Source organism: Oxyura jamaicensis, chromosome 3 (assembly GCF_011077185.1).
Source record: "Oxyura jamaicensis isolate SHBP4307 breed ruddy duck chromosome 3, BPBGC_Ojam_1.0, whole genome shotgun sequence".
NCBI classification, from domain to species: domain Eukaryota; kingdom Metazoa; phylum Chordata; class Aves; order Anseriformes; family Anatidae; genus Oxyura; species Oxyura jamaicensis.
In genome coordinates, this window is record NC_048895.1 from 80174603 (window position 1) to 80193560 (window position 18958).

At 39.9% G+C, this 18958-nt stretch overlaps 1 protein-coding gene across 3 annotated transcripts in view; it reads left to right on the forward strand.

The window, feature by feature from the left end:
* The first annotated feature begins 483 nt into the window (after positions 1 to 483).
* Positions 484 to 18958, forward strand: part of MDN1 (midasin AAA ATPase 1) — a 96310-nt gene continuing 77835 nt past the window's right edge. For all 3 annotated transcript variants that reach the window (XM_035320855.1, XM_035320857.1, XM_035320856.1), the window contains exons 1-13: positions 484 to 625; positions 5776 to 6002; positions 6613 to 6837; positions 7991 to 8098; positions 8184 to 8379; positions 10011 to 10223; positions 11499 to 11630; positions 13074 to 13177; positions 13746 to 13860; positions 14578 to 14771; positions 15869 to 15950; positions 17510 to 17605; positions 18354 to 18466. In XM_035320855.1, the coding sequence (XP_035176746.1) occupies positions 527 to 625; positions 5776 to 6002; positions 6613 to 6837; positions 7991 to 8098; positions 8184 to 8379; positions 10011 to 10223; positions 11499 to 11630; positions 13074 to 13177; positions 13746 to 13860; positions 14578 to 14771; positions 15869 to 15950; positions 17510 to 17605; positions 18354 to 18466 (1904 nt within the window). In that variant the 5' untranslated portion in view covers positions 484 to 526. The remainder of the gene's footprint in view (positions 626 to 5775; positions 6003 to 6612; positions 6838 to 7990; positions 8099 to 8183; positions 8380 to 10010; positions 10224 to 11498; positions 11631 to 13073; positions 13178 to 13745; positions 13861 to 14577; positions 14772 to 15868; positions 15951 to 17509; positions 17606 to 18353; positions 18467 to 18958) is intronic.

Here is an 18958-nt window from a genome sequence, read left to right on the forward strand (position 1 = left end):
GGGGGGGGGGGGGGGGGGGGGGGGGGGGGGGGGGGGGGCGCTGCCCGCCCGCTCCCAGCGCTCCGCCACCGCCGCTCCGCAGGCCGGGTTCTGAGGTGCGGAGGGGGGGGGGGAGGGGGCAGCCAACGGCGGCGGCCGACGTCAGCGCGGCCCGCCCCCGGCACCGAGCGCTTGGCGCCAAAGCGGGGAGCGCCCCGCCCCGCCCCCTTCTCCTTTTGGGGAGCTGGAACGCGGGCTGGGGGGTGAGCGCCTACAATTCCCAGCGTGCAGCGCGCTGCTTGTCTCCCCGGTAGCAGGCAGCGGCGCGGCGAGGTGCATGCCGGGAGGCGTAGTTCGGCGCGCAGCGGTGGGCGGTGCTTCCCCTCCCCAGCACGTGACGTCGCGGCCGGATGACGTCACGGGGCAGCGGAAGCGCGCCGCTCCGGGCCACACGTGGCTGCCGCCGGTTGCCGGCCGTTAGGCGCGAGCCCCCCTGTGCCGTTACCTGCCCCCCCCCCTCCCCCGTTACCCCCCCGCCCCTCACAAGATGGCGGCGCTGCGGCTCCCCCTGGCCCAGCCCCTGCAGCTGCTGGCGGGCAGGAGCGACAAGAGCGGCGCCGAGCTCGGCAGGTTCCTGGCGAAGCCGGTAAGCGTCGCAGTGACCCCCCCGGACCCGCATTTCCCCCATTATTTACCCCATTTTCGCCCCTGTTCCCCCCCATCCCCACCGCGCCGCCATTTCGTGGCACCGGCTTTCCCAGCCCGGCACCCCTGAGGGGGGGGTGATGGCTTCGTTGCCCCCTGCCCCCGGCTGTTTGCCTCTGAGCTGCGACTGGGGCGGGAAGGGGGGTTGGGGGGTGTCTGTTGGGGTTTGGTGCTTCTTGGTCACGGCGGGGCTGTAAAAACATCCTCGCTGTGTGGTTTCGTGGGGGCTCCGCGGCTGGTGTCGGGGAGAGGCGAGGCTCTGCTCCCCGTGTCTGTGAAGCACCTGAAGGCACAGCCAGGCAGCAACGCAGGCATCGTGCTGGTGGCACTCCTTATGATTCGGTTTTTGAGGCCCCTAAGTTCTCCACGCTTTGTGACTCCTTGTTTTCTTCAAGTCCATGTTTTCTTTCGGGTGCCAAGAAAACACCCCAGCTGTTTGAAGGTGGCAAGCCGCAGTCACCATATATTTTTCAGAATATTGACTTCCTCACTCCACTCTGCTGCCTCGCGATTACAGCCGGGGAGAACTTTCATTCTGGTAGTCGAGGCTCTCCATCGGTAGACAGGTGGCTTTTCCTTCTTCATCCCAAATCATGGGATCAGAGTAGAGTTGACCCGAGTGTGTGCATTTGAGAGTTCGTGCTAGGTGGGGGGAAGCAGTGTCCCAGAGGTGCTGAGCAGGGTGACCGGGAGCCACCGAGCTCCACACTGCGAAAGGGGCTGTGTCCCGTGGCAGCAGCTGGGAGGGAGGCGCCTCGGGTTTAAATGCCTCGACAGCTGGAAATCGGTGAAGGCTGGTTATCTGCAGAGCTTCCGGAACAAGGACGTGTTCTTCTGAAAACCAACTTGCTATTTCCAAGCTTTGAAGCTACATATTTAGTTGTATGTTAGTCCTGGTTTTGCCACTAAACCACTAGAGGCTCCGGTTATTTTTACCTGGTTTTCTCACCAGTTGCTCTGTATGTAACTTAGCTCCAGATTTCCAGAATGCATGTTTTCTCTTAACTATGTTTTCCTGTCTTCTTATTTACTCAATATTGCTGCTAAAGGAACTTGCCCACAACCTAAGTAAGGAATAATCTTTTGAGATTTGTACGAAGATGCTCTTCATGTGGTGATGGGTGATTGTCCTTTAGTATGTAGCAGAAATGGAGCCTTTTATGTAGAATATTAATATGCCACTAACTATGCAAAGGTACAGCAAATTTCTGTGTTCTTAATGAGGAAAATGGGACAAAAAGTTCCTTAGAACAGCCTTAATTTGCTGACTTTCTATCTTTGGATAATTTAAGCAAACTGTGTCAGCAGTAGGTTGCAAGTGGAAGGATTTGTATGCTGAAGTTTTTCAGAAATAGAACTTCAATTTCTGTAGGTATCAGTGGTTTATTCACACGTACTGAAACTGCTCAAGTAATTATGTATTGTGCTGCGTTTCTTCAAAAGCTTAATTAAGTCACAGTGTTATTTTTTTTTTTACATGCAATCTGTTCCATTAACACAGCTGCAGTAATGGTTCAGTATTTTACTGTGGCAGATAAAAATTTGGAGTGGCATGTGGCTATACCATCGAGGACTGTGCTTTTATTTTGGTGCAGTACCAGAGATCTATTTAAATCCAGAACGCCTTCACGTGGAGAACCGCAAATGCAGATTGTGTGCAAATGTGCACGCTTCTGGCTTTCTGTGATGGTGTAAATTCGGTAGAGTTGTTCATTAATATGAAAGGTAAAATGCTCATAGGAAGGGAACTTAGTGAAAAAATATCCTTTTCTGTCCTTCACATCCCTCACAGTTTTACGCAGTGTGCATATACTGAAAGATAGAAATTAATTAACAGACCCTTTTGGGTGCCTCTGGTGCTTAGTCTATGGAACCATCTGAAGGGCAGCAGGGATCTCAAGCACTCTGTTCTGCATCTCCTGTTCTAGTCTGTTGCTGTTTTAGCTGGCTGTCCTTCATTTTGCCTTTCTTTTTTTCTGTGTAAGAGTGAAATCTATTTTAATAATAGTTCCAAAATTGTATTTATAGTCCTTTAGTCTTAGTATTTTATAGCAAAAAGTACCTTTTTTTCTTAAAAAAAAAAAAAAAAAAGTTACTCAGTGGTTGTCAGAAATACGTCCTGGTATCCTGACAGCTAAGGTAGCCTGGTTTTTCCCAAAATGTGGCTTCAGCTTTTTGTTTGAAAGTTTAATTAAGCTTTAAGATACAACTCTTTAAGATGTAACTTGATAAGTAAGGGAAGGTATGTTGCATTTGTCCCAGAGTGTATTCTCATGTCCTGTTTCTAGTTTTTGAAGAACTTTTTTTTTTTTTTTTTGTGAGGCAATCTGCTAATAAACGCACTGATGCAAAAGTCTAAGAACATTTTTGCTGTCCTTGGCAATCTGTGCAGCTGTGCTGACTGTGCAGTGCTGGAGGAGGTGGTGTAGGAAGTTCAGTCTGGCTCTGCAGGTAGCTGAAGCTGCCACCTTTTTCTCCTTGTGAGATTTGTGTATCCTGTCTTTATTTATTTTCCTGAGATGTGGGTTAGAGGAGTGCAGATTCCTGTTTTCCTTTATCTTGCTGACCTGGAGAGCTGCCAAAATAAGTGGTCCAGCGCTGTTTTCTTTTGGCCTATATCCAAAGCCAAGCCACATCTTGCTGTTGCTGCTCTTATCCTGAACCTAGCGAGTGTGCTAATGCAGAAAATCCCTTCAATTTTCCCTCCCGGTGGAAGACTTTGGGAGGGGGATTAGATTGTATCCTCTTGCCAAACGGACTGCTGTGCAGTCAGGTCACTAGACCTGATGTGAGGGAACATGGTTCTGCATTGGTGGGGAAGAGGGACTTAAATGCACAGCCCTGGCTCCCATGTCAGAAGTGTCCCAGCGTTAAACCTGTGCAGCGTGACTGGGGAAACTCCTGTGAGGGTTGTGGTTTTCCTGGGGTCTGAGCTTGCACGTTGCTGTGATCCTTTCCCTTCCTAATCTGGGGTTTTGAACTCAGCTAGTTCTTAACAAAGGCTTCTTGTGAGTGCTGACTGAAGGTGCTGTGCCAGTTGACGTGCTGCTGGAGGAGCAGTTGGGGCCTTGTTTAATTCCAGGTCTCAGTCCTAGCTGGGCTTCTCTGTATTGCCTCTTTGGGTAATAATACATAACGCGTGCATTTGTTGGGTGTCTGGAGGGCCAGGCCTTTGTGATGCTTTTGTAAATCAGCTGCTTGGAACTGTGGGCACAGATCTGCTGTCCTGGATTTGAACATTGATGTTAAACACTTTTTGATCAGCTGTCCTTTGCTACTGACTAAGAAGGTTGTGTATTTCAGGAAATCACTGGCAGTTAAAATTCCTCTCTCACAGTGTTACTCTTTTCCAAAAAAGCCTTGATTTAAATTCTGGAAGGCTCTGAAATCCAACAGACAGTCTCTTTGAAGAATGAGAATTTTGCCACTGTTACCAATTTTTGGTTGAGTTTTACTTGTCCTAAGGGTACTGTACAGAATGATTAAAAATTGCTTGCTCTCACAAAATTCCTAAAGGATTCGGTGCACGGTACTCATGTAACTACAGAATGCTTCTGAATCAGACTGGTTCATTTACGTTTATTTACTGTTTTACTGTTATTTGTTCCTTTTATTTGATACTGAAAGCGCTGGTTAATAAATTAAGCACCCTGTTGGTACCTCATGCGGGTAGCCAAATATGTATTTGATTTGGAAACTGAAGGTAATTGTTATTTTTTACTCTGGAGTTTATCTTCTATTCTTTTGAGCTGTGTTCCTTTTAACAGCTTGTCAGTCACTTTGCTACTCAAAGTCTGATCCCTGGTAATGAGCAGCTTCTTGCTTGCTCTGTGACGAATGCAGACCTTTGGCTGCATTTTAAAAGTCACTTACTTTTGATGCTGCTATGATAGGTCAGAGAAAGATAAGCCTATATCTTTTCAGAAAACTAAACACAGCATGTTTTTAAAAAAAAAAGCTTGTGATTAATGTGGTCATTTTAATGTGTATAGTGTGTACTGCAGCTTCCCTGACTTACAACATGCTGAATGAGGAATTCTTTTTTCAAATTCAGGAGGAGATGCAAAGAGCTTGAACAAGTGCATGCGTGCCCTAAAAGGATGTCAGTGATGGTATAACCTTAGGAGGGCAGCTTTCAAAAGCAGCGTGCAGGACCTCTGGTAACCAGGAAGCCATCCCTGCACAGCTGCATGTTTTACACAGATAGCAAAAGTCTGGGAAAGTCAGAAATTGACAGCACATCTAGCTAAAATGTCACCACGTGAATTGTAGAATGTTTCCGTAGGAGTTCAGTAAGTGACTATTTTGTTTGGAAAGCTACCTTGCCTGATTGCATTTACTGCTCTTTGCCAGGAAACATAAAATCATCTTGATGGGATGAGCACTTGCTCTGTCAGTGAGGAAGGGGAGGGTGGAGGGTCAAAGTTAAGAGCAAAACAGCTGTAGTGCAAATCTTTAATCCCATTTTTTCACAAATCAGAATTATTTGCACTAAGCATCAGGGGAGTGGAACAGTGCTTGCATAATAACGTGAGGTCAAAGACCAAAGATGAGCTTAAAGGCACAAAAAAATTGCCTGTGGTTGTCAGTAACAAAGTTGGGAAGATTATGTTTCCTTGTGTGTGATGATTTATTTTTCTGGACAACAGATCAGAATCTATTCTGCATTTATTCTAAAGCCTAATGTTTTGTTTTGCACTTAAGGACTGTTTATATATATATATATATATATGTATATATATCTCAACTTCAAAACTGTAAATACATGCTTCTTGTCATTATTCACCATAATCGCATCTGATATGGAAGTAACAGCTCAACTTTTTTTAAAACTTGAAATTATAATTCTTTGCGATTCCTGTTTATTGTCATTCTTCATATCGCATGTTCTGTTTCCCTTGTTTCTTAAACTATGGAGAGCTATATCGAGTAAATACTTTCACTGTGAATTTTGCCCCTTCCCCCTCTTTTTTTTTTTTTTCTGGAAGATTTGTTCCTGTAAAATTCACTGTGAATCCTGAAGGAATAGTTCTGAAGTTAAAAGTCTAAATCATTCCATGTTTAACCTGTTCCTACCTTCCTTTCCTCTAGACTTGGACTCAGCAGGACCGGCAATGCATCCTGGATAATTTAGCACAGTTACTACTGGATAAAGAATGTACTCTATTAATTGGCCGTCAGCTTCGACCAATCTTGTTGGATTTGCTGGAACGAAATGCAGAAGCCATTAAAGCTGGTGGCCAAATCAACCATGATCGGCATGAAAGGCTGTGTGTGGCCATGAGCAAGCTGGTTGCTGACCACCCGGATGTTTTGCCGTAAGTAGCCACTTTGTGCGGTCCGTGAATTTACAGAGTGTTTGCTGGTGATGAGGTGGTGTTACAGTGCTTTGGGTTATCTCCCACAGTAACAGAGGTCTTTTCCATTGAAAGAATTACCTAGAAAGCACAAGTCTTAAACACAGCTTATTTGAACTGTTTGGTAATATCTAATGTGATTTTCATCATTATCCAATCAGAATGAAAGCAAAACAAAACAGATGGCTTGAAAACTGCCAATAACCAAAATGTCTGTATCTTATATTAGACCTGTAGGCCAGTAGAATACAAAGTTGCTTAAGTGGAAATCAGTATTAACTTTCTCAGTAAACAAGAGAAATCAAAGGGACTTCACCTAGAAAAATGCTTCTCCTTGCTAATCAAATAATGACCTCTAATAAGGTGAAGTATCTGTTGACAGCTGACTGCTAAACTGGTTATCTTATCCAGGCATGGACAAAGTTAAATACAAACCTCAATTCAAGCTATACCATCAATTAATGTTTCAGGACCTCCAAAATAAAACATTAGTGACTATTTTCTTTTGTTCTGGCTTAGACATCTGTGTTCCATCTCTCTCTCTCTCTCTCTCTTTCTCTTTCATATGAAGATTTGCTTTAAGATATTTTAAGAACACATCGCCAGTTTTTCAGAGGCTTTTCCTGGAGAGCTCAGATGCAAACACAGTCCGATACGGGCGCAGACGAATGAAGTTACGGGACCTCATGGAAGCAGCATATAGGTTTTTACAAAAAGAGCAGTCAGTTTTCCGGGAATTATGGGACTGGAGCGTATGTATTCCACTCCTAAGGAGTCATGACACTGTAGTCCGTTGGTAAGTTTCTCTGTTGAGAAGACATACCTTTATCTTAAATTGTACTTACGTGTTTGTGTGCAAAGAGAAAAGATCCAGACAATACCAGAAAAATCTGTGACAATGGTATCTGTGTGTATTCTTTTGTCTGTTCTAAGCTGTGGTGATCTGTCAGGTTAGTTCTCAGGCACATTTCAAGCTCTGGATTTTTACAGTCTGGGTAATCTTTTAAAATAACTTCAGTTTACCAAAGTTGGATTCATGAGAGGTGGTAAATCTGGTGAAACATTATCACGTCAGTACAGTTGGAAGAACAAAATATTGTGTTAGTAACTCATTATTTTAAACTAAGGTACTTAATTCAGGAAGGAGAAGAAGAAGAGTTCTGTCAAGTATATCAGCCAGGATGACGTGAATTTAGATATTCTTAGAAAAAGAAATAGAATGACTAATTTGGCTAGAATGGATTTTCCTGGTATTCAGGTAATAATCTTAAGTGAATGAGCAGACTTCTAAATTTTGTCCTGAACCAGTCTTCTGGGAACACTCTACTGCAATGCCCTTGCCCCTTCCCTCTAACGTTCCCAAGCTCATTGAAAGCTTTGTTCTTGGAAGGTAAAAGCAGTGGTATAATAAATGAAAAGTGTATTTGTGATCTCTCTTAAAATTTTCTCGTATTGTGAGACAGCTTGGCTCTATGAAGCCAAGACTTAGGATTTGTTTGCTTCTTTTGGCACTGAGTCTTGAGTTCAGTGTATTAAGGTTATTTTAGAAATATCATGAAATAGCAAATAAGAAAATGGCAGGAGAAGAAAAATCAGGCAAAGAAAACTTGGTTTTCATTGTCTTACACGCTTACTTTCATTTATTTAGGAAAGTGCTGTCCTTTACTGTATTTCTGTTGAACGTTCAGTCTTCCAGAGGAAAGCTAGCTAGTTGATGTGTTAATGATACTGTATGCCATGATATAATTGCTTTTCTCTAGAAAAATATCTCAGAAAAATCTTTTTAAAAATTTAAAGATTAATACCACTAATTTTAAGCATACCAATTTCTGCAGAGGAAATTTTCTGTATGTTTTTCCAAAACTAGTATTTTGATATGCAAGTGACAGATGTCAAACTAAAATTCTTAAGACTGTTTTGACATATTTTGTTCCAAATACAATTTTTAGGTATACTTCAAATTGTCTTGCTCTGGTTACATGCATGAATGATGAACATAAATTGTCTTTCCTGAAGAAGATCTTCAATCCTGAGGAGCTGATGCATTTCAGGCTGAAGTAAGAACTCTTTAAATATTGAACACTACTTGTTTTTGTGGATGGTTTTCAGCTGAATTAATAAACGTGGATATGTATTTGACAGGCTACTAGAAGAATCTCAGGTGCAGAATGTGGAACAAGCCCTTGTTTTGGCCAATCCAGACTTCTCATTTTGGCAAAAGGAGAAAGAAGTGCAATATAAACAAGGACATATTATATCAGATGACCTGTCTTCAAATGTAGTAGCTGTATGTGGTATTGTGCTGCCTAGACTACAGCTTGTTTCTGAAGAGCAGCAGGTATGAAATCCAGGATTAAGTCTGTACATTTTTTCTAAGGATCCCTAAATGCTGTGAGCTGACTTTAACTTTATTCCTGCTTAAATGATACTGAGATGGGTAATTTTTATCTCCTTTAATGTGTGCTGTAATCTAGTTATGTATAATACTGGCATTGTGTAGAAAGAAGTTGGAATGGCAGTGGAATGAAGCAGTGAATATAGAGTCCTGTTCATTTAACTTTGTTCATAACAGTTCTTAAGAACATGCTATTCTGGTGGTTTTCCTTGGGTGGGTGGCTGAGCTCCACCACAACAGCTCTCTCACTCCCCTTCCTAAAGGAGGAGCAGGGAGAAAATACAATGAAAGGGGCTCAAGGGTTGAGATAAGGATGAGGAGATCACGCAGTAATTATCGTGACGGGCAAAACAGACATAGGGAGACAGATTTATCGCCTATTACGAACGAGCTAGAGAAGTGAGAAACAAAGGAAAGAAACTAAAAGCACCTTCCCCCCCCTCCCCCATGCACCCTCTTCCACCTCCTCCCCCTGAGCGGCACAGGGGAGCGGGGGAATGGGGATTATGGTCAGTCTATAGCAATTCTTCTCTACTGCTTCTTCTCGGTCACTCTCGTCCCCTGTGCTGTGGGGTCCCTCCCACGGGATGAGAGCAGTTTCCTCTCCATTTTTCCATTTCTCCCCCACCCCCCAACTTCTGTAACTTTTTTTTTTAACTATAGCATTGACAATATGCTCTGGAATTCATTGCAGCAAGGGAAACTGAGCTGTTTAGCGAGGCTTTTATTTGCATGATAGTATCATTGCTGCTGCAAGTGTGGTGTCAGGGAACACAGATACTCTTAAAGACTAGCATTGTTACAGAGAAATACATGAAACTATTTGAAATGAAGATCAAATTGTAAATACAAGAGATTCTGTTTGGCTTCAATGCAGTGTATATTTTGATTTCTCCTTTGTGCCTTTTGGCAAGAAAGCACTCGTTTTTGTGCCATATGCTGATACTTTTCTCTCCTACAGTCAATAATATATTTGAGGTGTATGTCATATTGATTAATTACTGTTCAATAAAATGTACTCATTGCAATGTGAATAAAGCAAAAATTCTACTGAACTTACCTCCCCTGCCCTTCATGTATTGAGTTTAATGATCTTATTCTTTGGCCTGTGCAGAAGGACAGAAATACAACATTTGAGTTCTTGTATTCATACGTGCATCATCTGAGTCTAATTGCTGTTTGATTATTTTTTTCTGTGATTGAGATTCATTCGGATGACTTAATTTCATCTATACTGCGAATTGTATTCGACTGATGTGAATGCAATGATTGAATAGTTACTATGTCTGTACTGTCAACGTCGTGTGAACTCCCTTTGGGAACAAATTGTACTATACTATATTAACTGTTTCACCTATAATAGGTTTTCAATAAAAATCTATTTTAATATCTGTCATTAAATACATTCTTTGGAGTCCACAGCTCTAGAATTCTTCATTTTATTTGATGTGTGTTAACAGATCTGCAGGCCAAAATTTTCAAGTCATCTTACTCACTGTTCTGTGTTGTAAAATTGATATTAAAAAAAAAAAAAAAAAATTCAGTGTAGTAACTCAAATTTTATGTTTCAACAGGAAAATAACACCAGCTGTTTTGTTCTGGTTGAATCTGCCTGCACAAATCTTCAAAGCCTTGCTATCGCTGTAGCATTTCAAAGTCCTGTTTTATTAGAAGGACCAATAGGATGTGGCAAAACTTCTTTAATTGAATATTTAGCAGCTGCTACAGGAAGAACAAAGCCGCCTCATATTTTAAAAGTCCAGCTTGGGGATCAAACTGATAGTAAGGTAACTGATGAAATTGTGTTATGGTCTAATGATCAGACATGAATTTTACTTGACGTATGGACTTGTTTTTCTAATAAGATGAAACTCTTCCCCCAAGGAGCTCACAACCCCCAATTTTTTGTAGTACTGCTCTGGCTATTGGTAAGAATAATGAAGCTTAACTGATTTTTCTTCAAATTTATGGTGTAAATTCTGCACGTAATTGTGCTGTATCTGATTCGTTTTCAGTTACGTTTAGTCAGAATTTTTCCTATGTGGAAAAGCTATGCTGATTTTTTTTTTTTTTTTAAAAAAAAAGCTTGACAAAAATTTGATTTGCAAATGATAGAAGCTGCTGCCAAAGGCTGTATGGACACTTCCATTTCCATGTTTAAATGAGTCATTGTCAGTTTAATCTGATCCCAGTTATTTTTTGGTGAAGATAAAATGACGCTATGAGGATGCTTGCAGTTATAGAATAGGGATCTAGCTTTACCTGTAGAAATATTTTGACCTCTGGTGTTAGCTTCACATTCTTTTGGATTTGCATACTGAACTTGTGAGTTTGAGTTTATTACTATTGTTTGACTCATTTTATTTTTAGTTTTCTGAAGTGGTTAGTATCTACCAGAAGTGTTCTCTGAAGGTTTTTCTTAGCTGTATGCAATCACCTTCTTTACTTGCACAGAACAGCTTACTTCACCATCTAACAGCTATTCTTCCCAAGAGTATCTTTTCATATACATGAATGAGTAAGACAGTCATTTTAAGAAAAAGTGATAAGGTTCAAGGTACAAAATGTGAAATAGTGAAACCATAAACTTAATTATTTAAGGAATGCTGAAATGTGAAAGTTACCACTTCACAGAAAGTAAAACTTGATCGGTTTTGTGTCTTTGAAAAACTTCTTTGAGAACTCCTCTTATGTTAGCAGCTCAGTCAGAGCTGGTTAAGATGTAAGATACAGTGCAGTGCAACTCCAGGCAGTTTAGTGTGTTGTGCTGTTGATTTTTATTCATTAGTTATGGTGGTACAACTCTGTAAATACAATTGGAATTATCTAGATAGTTTCAGTTACTGTGCTTTGGTTAGGTTATATATGTGGAGGGGTGGAACTTAAAAATATATAAAATGCTGGGCATGTATTACTGGGATTATCAGATAAACTGTTCAGTAATGTGCAGGCTATGTAAGTGTTTATGTACCAACTTCGGTCATTTTCATAAGGCTTTTACTATTGAGTTATGAAAGCATGTAATGAACAAGTCTCTAATTTACTGATTGTTTCTGTCATAGACGCTGCTTGGTATGTATCGTTGTACGGATGTCCCAGGGGAGTTTGTATGGCAGCCTGGAACCTTGACACAAGCTGTTACAAAAGGTCATTGGATACTTCTGGAGGATATTGATTATGCTCCTCTGGATGTGGTATGTAGGTTCTTGCTCTCTGTAAAGTATTTGTCTTAAGACCCATACTATACTAGCAGTTTTTGGAGTCCAGTCGCTGAGTTCTGCAGCAATGTGCTGAAAATGCTGCCCCTGTAACAGGGAGTTAAAAAGATTTAACCTGTTCAGAGACTGTTACACTGCATTTGTTTTTGTCATTGTTTTAGAGCAGTCATGACCTGCCCTGATGCCAGACGTCAGTGGGAGGGTTTGAAGTGACTCTGATAATGAGCTATGTGTCTTTTAAATCATGTTTCAATATTTGAAAACAGATGTGGCCACAGACGCAGAATATTAAAGTTACTTTATTACAGCAGTGTTGATAATAAGATCTTCTAATGACTTTTTTGTCATTTAAAAAAATATTTATTTCTTCTGTCTTTGGTATCAAAAATGTGGTGTTGTATTAAGTCATTATATAGGTTATAGCTGATTTTCTGTATTGAGCTCCAGAATTAGTACTTGTTAGACTGTTATTATTCCCCTTTGAAGTGATGTCTGCTGAAAGAACATCTCCACCAAGAATGATGTCATAGGAATGTTTTGCTTTATAGGCCTGCTGGACGTTCTGCGAAGAGTTTTCTTTAGTATCAGTTTTGTAAAGCATCTGTTATGTGACTGAGAAACCTGACGGTTTATGGGATTCCACGCTTCCAAAGTACAGGGAGTTTACAAGAAAGCCAAGAAACGTTGTTTGTGTGTACTGGACAGTTTTTCATTGCCAGAGGGTTGTGCAGTTGTTTGCTTCTGTGGACTCAGTTCGTTGCACTCATCATATGCATGCCCCTAGTAGTATCCTGCATTCATCTCACCTTTCCTTCAGGTCTCCCCTGCAGACATCTCGTATTCTTTCTCCATATCAAAGTCTCCATGCTTGCCTTTCTCTGTGCCAAGGGAGTGCTGTGGACCTCCCTCCCTTCTCTCATTCCACCATTATTACTATCCTTCTGTGTGGAAGGATAGATCCTTTAAATCCGTACCTAATTCTGGTAGGGTGTAGCAGGCAATTTAGTGACCAATGATAATGTTTTCAAATGAAGTCTTCTGGGTGGGTATTATCTTTGTTCGGGTAGAAAGAAAACAAACCTTCCAGCTCTTCTGAGAACAAAGTGGTAGTCTGACAGTTCAAACACAGTAGTGTTAGATTGGACTTACAGTGTACACTCATTTCCATTCTCTTATTAAATCTGAATGTAGGAGAAGATAGGGAAACATTATATCTGCGATTTTCATTGCTGAGTAAAATTAACTGTGAGTCTATGATTCCTGTTACTTTCACTTGAAAATGTAGTCTGCAGGAACAGCAGTTGATGAAAATGTAGTGGTTCTCAGTGGGTGTGCTCTAGCATCACGAGTGTGGATGGGTAAGATGTTGGTTTCACACACACACAGAGTTTTATTATTGTTGTTGTTGTTGTTCTCCAGATCTCTGTGCTGATTCCTCTTTTGGAAAAAAGGGAGTTGCTGATTCCTGGCCGTGGTGATTGCTTGAAAGTAGCACCGGGATTCCAGTTTTTTGCTACCAGGAGGTAGGCATATAAAACTAAACGAGCTTAATAGCACAGATGGTTTAATTTTTAAGTCAAAGACAGTAAGTGCAAAGTACTTGGTCATGAATATTCTCGCAATTTCCAACTGACAAGTAGTAGAAGCTATGGAAGTTATGAAAGGAACATTTTCCTTTTTAAAGCAACTTTATATTACTAACTTTATATTACTACTGGGTGGATCCAGTCTTTGAACGGAAAAATTACTTCAGTGAGGTTAAAGGTATGAAGCTTGGGGTCGGGGGCACACCTACTAAACCAACCCCCCAGCAAAACAAAATACCACTCTTAGCAGTTGCTGTGTGAAGCAGGTTTATGATCAATTTTAGCAAGGTGTCTTGATTTCTGCATGGTGTTTCTGATAGGCTTAACTTACTGTCAGTCATCTTTCTGCAAGTATCTCTAAGGAGATTTTGCACTAGAGGGGGGGAAGCACAGTGATAAAAGAACAAACGATTTGGCAAGCAGAGAAAAGCAAGGTAGGGTATCTGACAGTACTGAATTCTTCAGTAAGATAATATGTATGTTTCTTTGTGTTATTTTAATTTAGAGTATTCAGTTGTGGTGGAGGTTGGTACAGACAGCAAAGCAGCCATGCTTCTCTTTTGGACAAGTATTGGACCAAAATACATCTGGATAACATGAGCAAAGTGGAACTCAAGGAGGTATGGTGTGTCTTACTCTATTGTGGTATGTGAATCGTTGTTTTAATTAAGGGTAGCAGTTGGTTTTCAGTAATAAATTTGATGTTTATTTTTCTCCCCAAGTTCAGCAGTACACCCTTATCACTTCAGATCTTGAAAACAAATGTTCTGGCGAATCTTAAAATTCAGTTTGGCAGGACAGTATCAGTACTGGTTCCTGAAAAACTTTTTTCTGTGAAAAGCTGATTTTGGTCAGCAAGCTTTAGCAGAAAGTTGAGCTGAAAGGAAAGGAAATTATAAAAGAAAAATTAGTCTCGTATGTGTCTTAGCATGGTATATCGATAACCTGAGTGCTCTAAAAAGCCCTTATAAAGAGGGACAGGAAGCAAGAACTTCTGTAGTTAAAGTTGCATCATCATGATTTGGATTTAGATTGATTTTAGATTTGAGCTTAGTTTAGGACTGAGTTTGCTTTTTGTTCTTCCTATTTGTATTTGTTTGAAGGTATTAAATGAATTGGAGTAAAGTTGAGTTGACAAAATTCTCATTTGGCATCCATATCAACATCATACAAGTCCCAATGACCTTTATTTGCTTCAGAAGAGAGATTACAAGAGACTGGCTTTGTGCAGCTTGCTAGTTTGAGTATCTGTTTCTGTTGAAGCGTATCCTGTTGAAATTTGGGAGGCTGGTGGTTTCATTCCAGTGATGAAGATATTTTTTCTCCCCTATTTTTAGGTTCTTCAGAACAAATACCCCAATCTTGCTCATGTAACTGATCACTTGCTAGACATTTTCATTCACCTTACGGGTGACAAGTATCAGGCATCAGGAAACAGTGCTTCTGGCTCCAGCCACGTGTCAGAAGATGCATCAGAATCAAGATCAGAAAATAAGAAACCAAATCTGGAAGGACGAGAACTATCTCTAAGGTTGCCTTTTCTTACGTGTTTATTAGGAAGAAATGTCAGTTAGCTGTGGAGAGCAGGAGATGTTACCTTTCCTTTTTCCTTTTTTTTAATATTGTGAAAAATTTGAATATTTAAGCTGGAATTTAGTAAAAATTGGAGGCTTCAATTTTTAATTTTAAAATCATTAATTTTTAATGCATCTTAAAACTCAATGTGAATTATTTAGGGCATATTTGCTGTACTTCTGCACTTCTTTGAGGAAAAAGTATGTGTTTCAGATGCAGTGCTGAGAAATAAGTTGGTATGAAGATGTGGATTACTTTTAAATTTATTTTAACACAAAATATCTGTTCTAGTTAGAAGAATTACTGACTGAAATATATCGTATAATGTTTTCACAGTACTAGCATAGATAACTTCTCAGCAATTGTATATAGTTGCTCATTTAGATTACAAGTGAATGTCTAATATGAAGTTGTGCTCTAACTTAGAGATGCCTCAAAATACCCAGACCCTATGAAGTACTATTAATTCCAGAATTTTTGTGATGAAATGCAGCTTGGTGTTGAATTACTACTTCTTCACTTCTCATACTGCATGTTAGTTCTGCTCGTATGGAGTTGTTATAAGCAGTAGGGCTTTGTGAATGTCAGCAAGCTTTACCTATGCGTAGTACCTCATTTTTGTGAAGCATAGGAATGCCACTTAGTTTAAAACAGTTGCTATTCTCCAAGAATTAGATGTTTCCTTTTCTCACCTTTCCAAACATCTTATTGAGGAAGAACTGCTATCCTGTAAAATAGTTCTGTACATTTCTGGATGAAAAGCATGCTGGTGTTCATGTTTTCAATTTCATAATTACTTATCCGTAACGGTTTAATGGAATATGTATTGCAAATTTCCAAGCAACCTATCAGAAAGCAACCCTGCGGGTCTTTATGTATTCATCTATTCTTTTAAATACAGCATCCTTCTTATATATGGCTTTCCATGTACAACCTAAATAACAGCTAGGTGTGAAATTACCACAAGATGACATAATGAACTAAGCTGAGCATGAGAGAAGATGCTGTACAATTTGGCTTGATTGTACCAAATCTTTTTGTTTTTCTTTTTAGAGATTTATTGAATTGGTGCAGCAGGATTGCTTACAACTTCGACAGTTCTTCATCAACCACAGCAGTGAATATTTTTCAGGAGGTGCAGTAAGACTTGATTTGGAAATTGCTTACCTGAACTCTGTTACTGTGTCACATATCCTAACATATGCTATCTGGGAGTGTGAGATAGGATTTTATATTTAGTTTTATCTGAAGCAGCTGGACTGTAGTTGGAATGTTTGTTACGTATGTATTAGTCTATTTCCTTAGTAGTAGGAAAGCTGTTTGCAATAATATGCTGAAAGCCAATCTAGACTTAGTACTGGCATACAAAAACGTATGCTGCAACACAGTTTTGACTGATGTGAGCTGGGAGCACTGCTCTGCAACAACTAAAAACACTGGTCTGTTTTCACCAATACTTTCATCAAAAATCCCAAACACAGCATTGTGTGAGCCCCTGTGAAGAAAATTAGCTCTGTCTCAGGGTGGTGTTTATTCAGGTGGGCAGCTGAACTCCACCACAACTGTTCTCTCACTCTACCTTCTCAAAGGGAAAGGGGGAGAAAATATGATGAAAAGGGCTCCAGGGTTCAGATAAGGACAGGGAGATCGCTCATGGGCAAAAGAGACTCAGTGTAGGGAGATTATGGTAATTTGTTACTTATCACTAACAAGCTAGAGTAGTAAGAAACTTTAAAAACAAAACAATAATAAAAAAAACAACACAACATTAAAAACACCTTCACTATTTAGTAATGAGGCACTAGTATGCTGCTGCTGCTGAGTATCTCTTAGGTAATGGAGGTAGCAGGGAGCGCATCACTTAGTGATGTCCACAGGCATAGAGAGTCAGTATCCAAGTCTATTCACAGCATTGGAGCCATATTTATTTGATGATACGGCTAATGCTGAATCCATGGTATGCACTTACTTCATAATACATGCATCTATACACCTAGCACACACATTGTATTAAATGTTATGTGTCTGAATTTACTGAATACTAAGAGGGCTTAATCCCTTCACTTCCTCTCTCTCACGTTAGTACTGGCTGGTGTGCCGTGTCTTGTGACATAAGCACAGCTCAGTGGTGGAGCTTCTTGGCCATTCATGTTTGAGTCAAAACTATACCCTAGTGGGTGCTGTCCGCTCTGTTCTCCTTAGTCTTGTGTCCTTAGTCAAACAGTATCTGAATCCCTCAGCGGAATTAGATAAGTAAATTTGCAGGATAATTTTAAGGTACTCCCTTTTTGTGGAAATATGGGATGTCTTTCCTACTTCTTTTGCTATACAGGAACTTATGTTCCAGGTTTTTTTTTTTAGGTGTGCATCAGTTGAGCCATTTTTAAGATTGTGAGATCTTGGAACATCACTTCCTCCACTTTGCTCCAGTCATCTGAAAATAGCTTCTGTGACTGGCTATGAAAAGCTTTTAAATTTTATAGGGTTGGTTCAGTATAAACCCACTACATGACAGAGTTTAGAATTATTTCATCCCTCTTGAACTTCATTGGTTGGCTTGATCCAACAACGATGAAATAATTGTATTTACCTTTGTTGGATTGGGTTCAGCCTCATAAAAATAGAGATGGTGCTTCTCAAATAATATCATATTCAATACAAATTTTGTAAGTTGTTTTGTTTTCCCCTTGACAGGCATTGGACTGTTTCACAGCTATGCTGTCAAACCAAGGAAGCAGACAAAAAATGGCAAAAGTTATTGGAAGTAAACTAAATATTTCCAAGAAAAAGGTATGTTAAGACATAATTAACCTGACATTTATTGGTAATATTACATAAGTTGATGTTTTTCTTGTGATTAATTTATATGTACTATGTTCTAATATTTTTCTTAAAAAATATGCCCATCTCTCTACCCATCACACACTTCAATTCTTTCTCTGCAATCCTGAAGTCTATTTTTTATTCTGTTTTATTTTCAGCTGTGTTTTATTTTCTCTGAAAGTTGCAGTGAGCATATTTCAGAGCACATTTCAAATGGCTTCGTGCACAAACAGAATGACACAGCTGAAGGTTTGCAGTTACCTAAGCACATGACACTCACAGAGTAGTAAAAGTGTAAAAAGTGTTGTCTTCCCTTCCCACCCTGTGTGGTCCCCCCTGCCCCAGTTGGTATTTAATCACTTAAATAGGAGTCCAAAAACAAACATCTATTACTTGTTCTGTAATCGTCAATTCCAAAGCTGTAGAGCTCATCTATATACTAATATTTGGTGATATAAACATTCGAGTTAAACTGAATGGTTCCTTTGTCAGCTACTTCTGACCGTAAAAATTTGGTTTATGAAGAAAATGTCCTCCTTTGATACTTCAAGGTGGAAGAACTCTTCAGCTGAGGGGACAGATGGATCCTTGAAACTCCTGTTTGTCCTTCTTTCCATTATTTCATTACAAAAATGTATTCTCCTCTGCCAATGGTGTTCTCAGTTTGATGTTGCAGGCAACATTGGTATTGGTAATGTTGATGCTTTTTTCACAGGTAGAGTTCTTTTGTGAGCTGTATAAACCAGAAATTCTATTAAGGGACCAAGAAGTTTCTGTGGGAAGAGTGCACCTTATGAAGAAACAAAACCTGGCTCTTACTGTAAAAAGGTAGAGTATCTTGCAGTTTTCATTTGAATTGAAACATTTTGTGTTGGAATAGAATAGACTGGAAGTAACACAATTAAAAAATGCAAATCAAATAATCTCAACTCAAATGTGATGAGTTCTTCCTCTTGTGATCTGAGTTTTACATTGTGTATCTTTAAGGCTGTCTGCATCATAGTTCTTCTGGCAGCCAAAGCATAGGGATTGTCAGGTTCTTTTATTCTAGAGTTCTTCAAAGCAGTTTGGATCTGCAGATGTTGTAGTAAGATTTTGATTGTCTTTGTAGTATGTGGCAGTAATTCCCCTGGCCAGGAACTTCTTTGAGAATCCTGAATTTGTAGGTTGTATGTTGAGGAAAGTAAGTGTCTTATATAATGCTTACAAGTGTGTTTCAGAAGTAGTATTTTTCAAAGCTTTATTTTTAATAAAAAAAACAATAATAATAAAAACAAATCCTCAATTCAACTACTTCTCTAAAAAACAATAAGGGTAAAA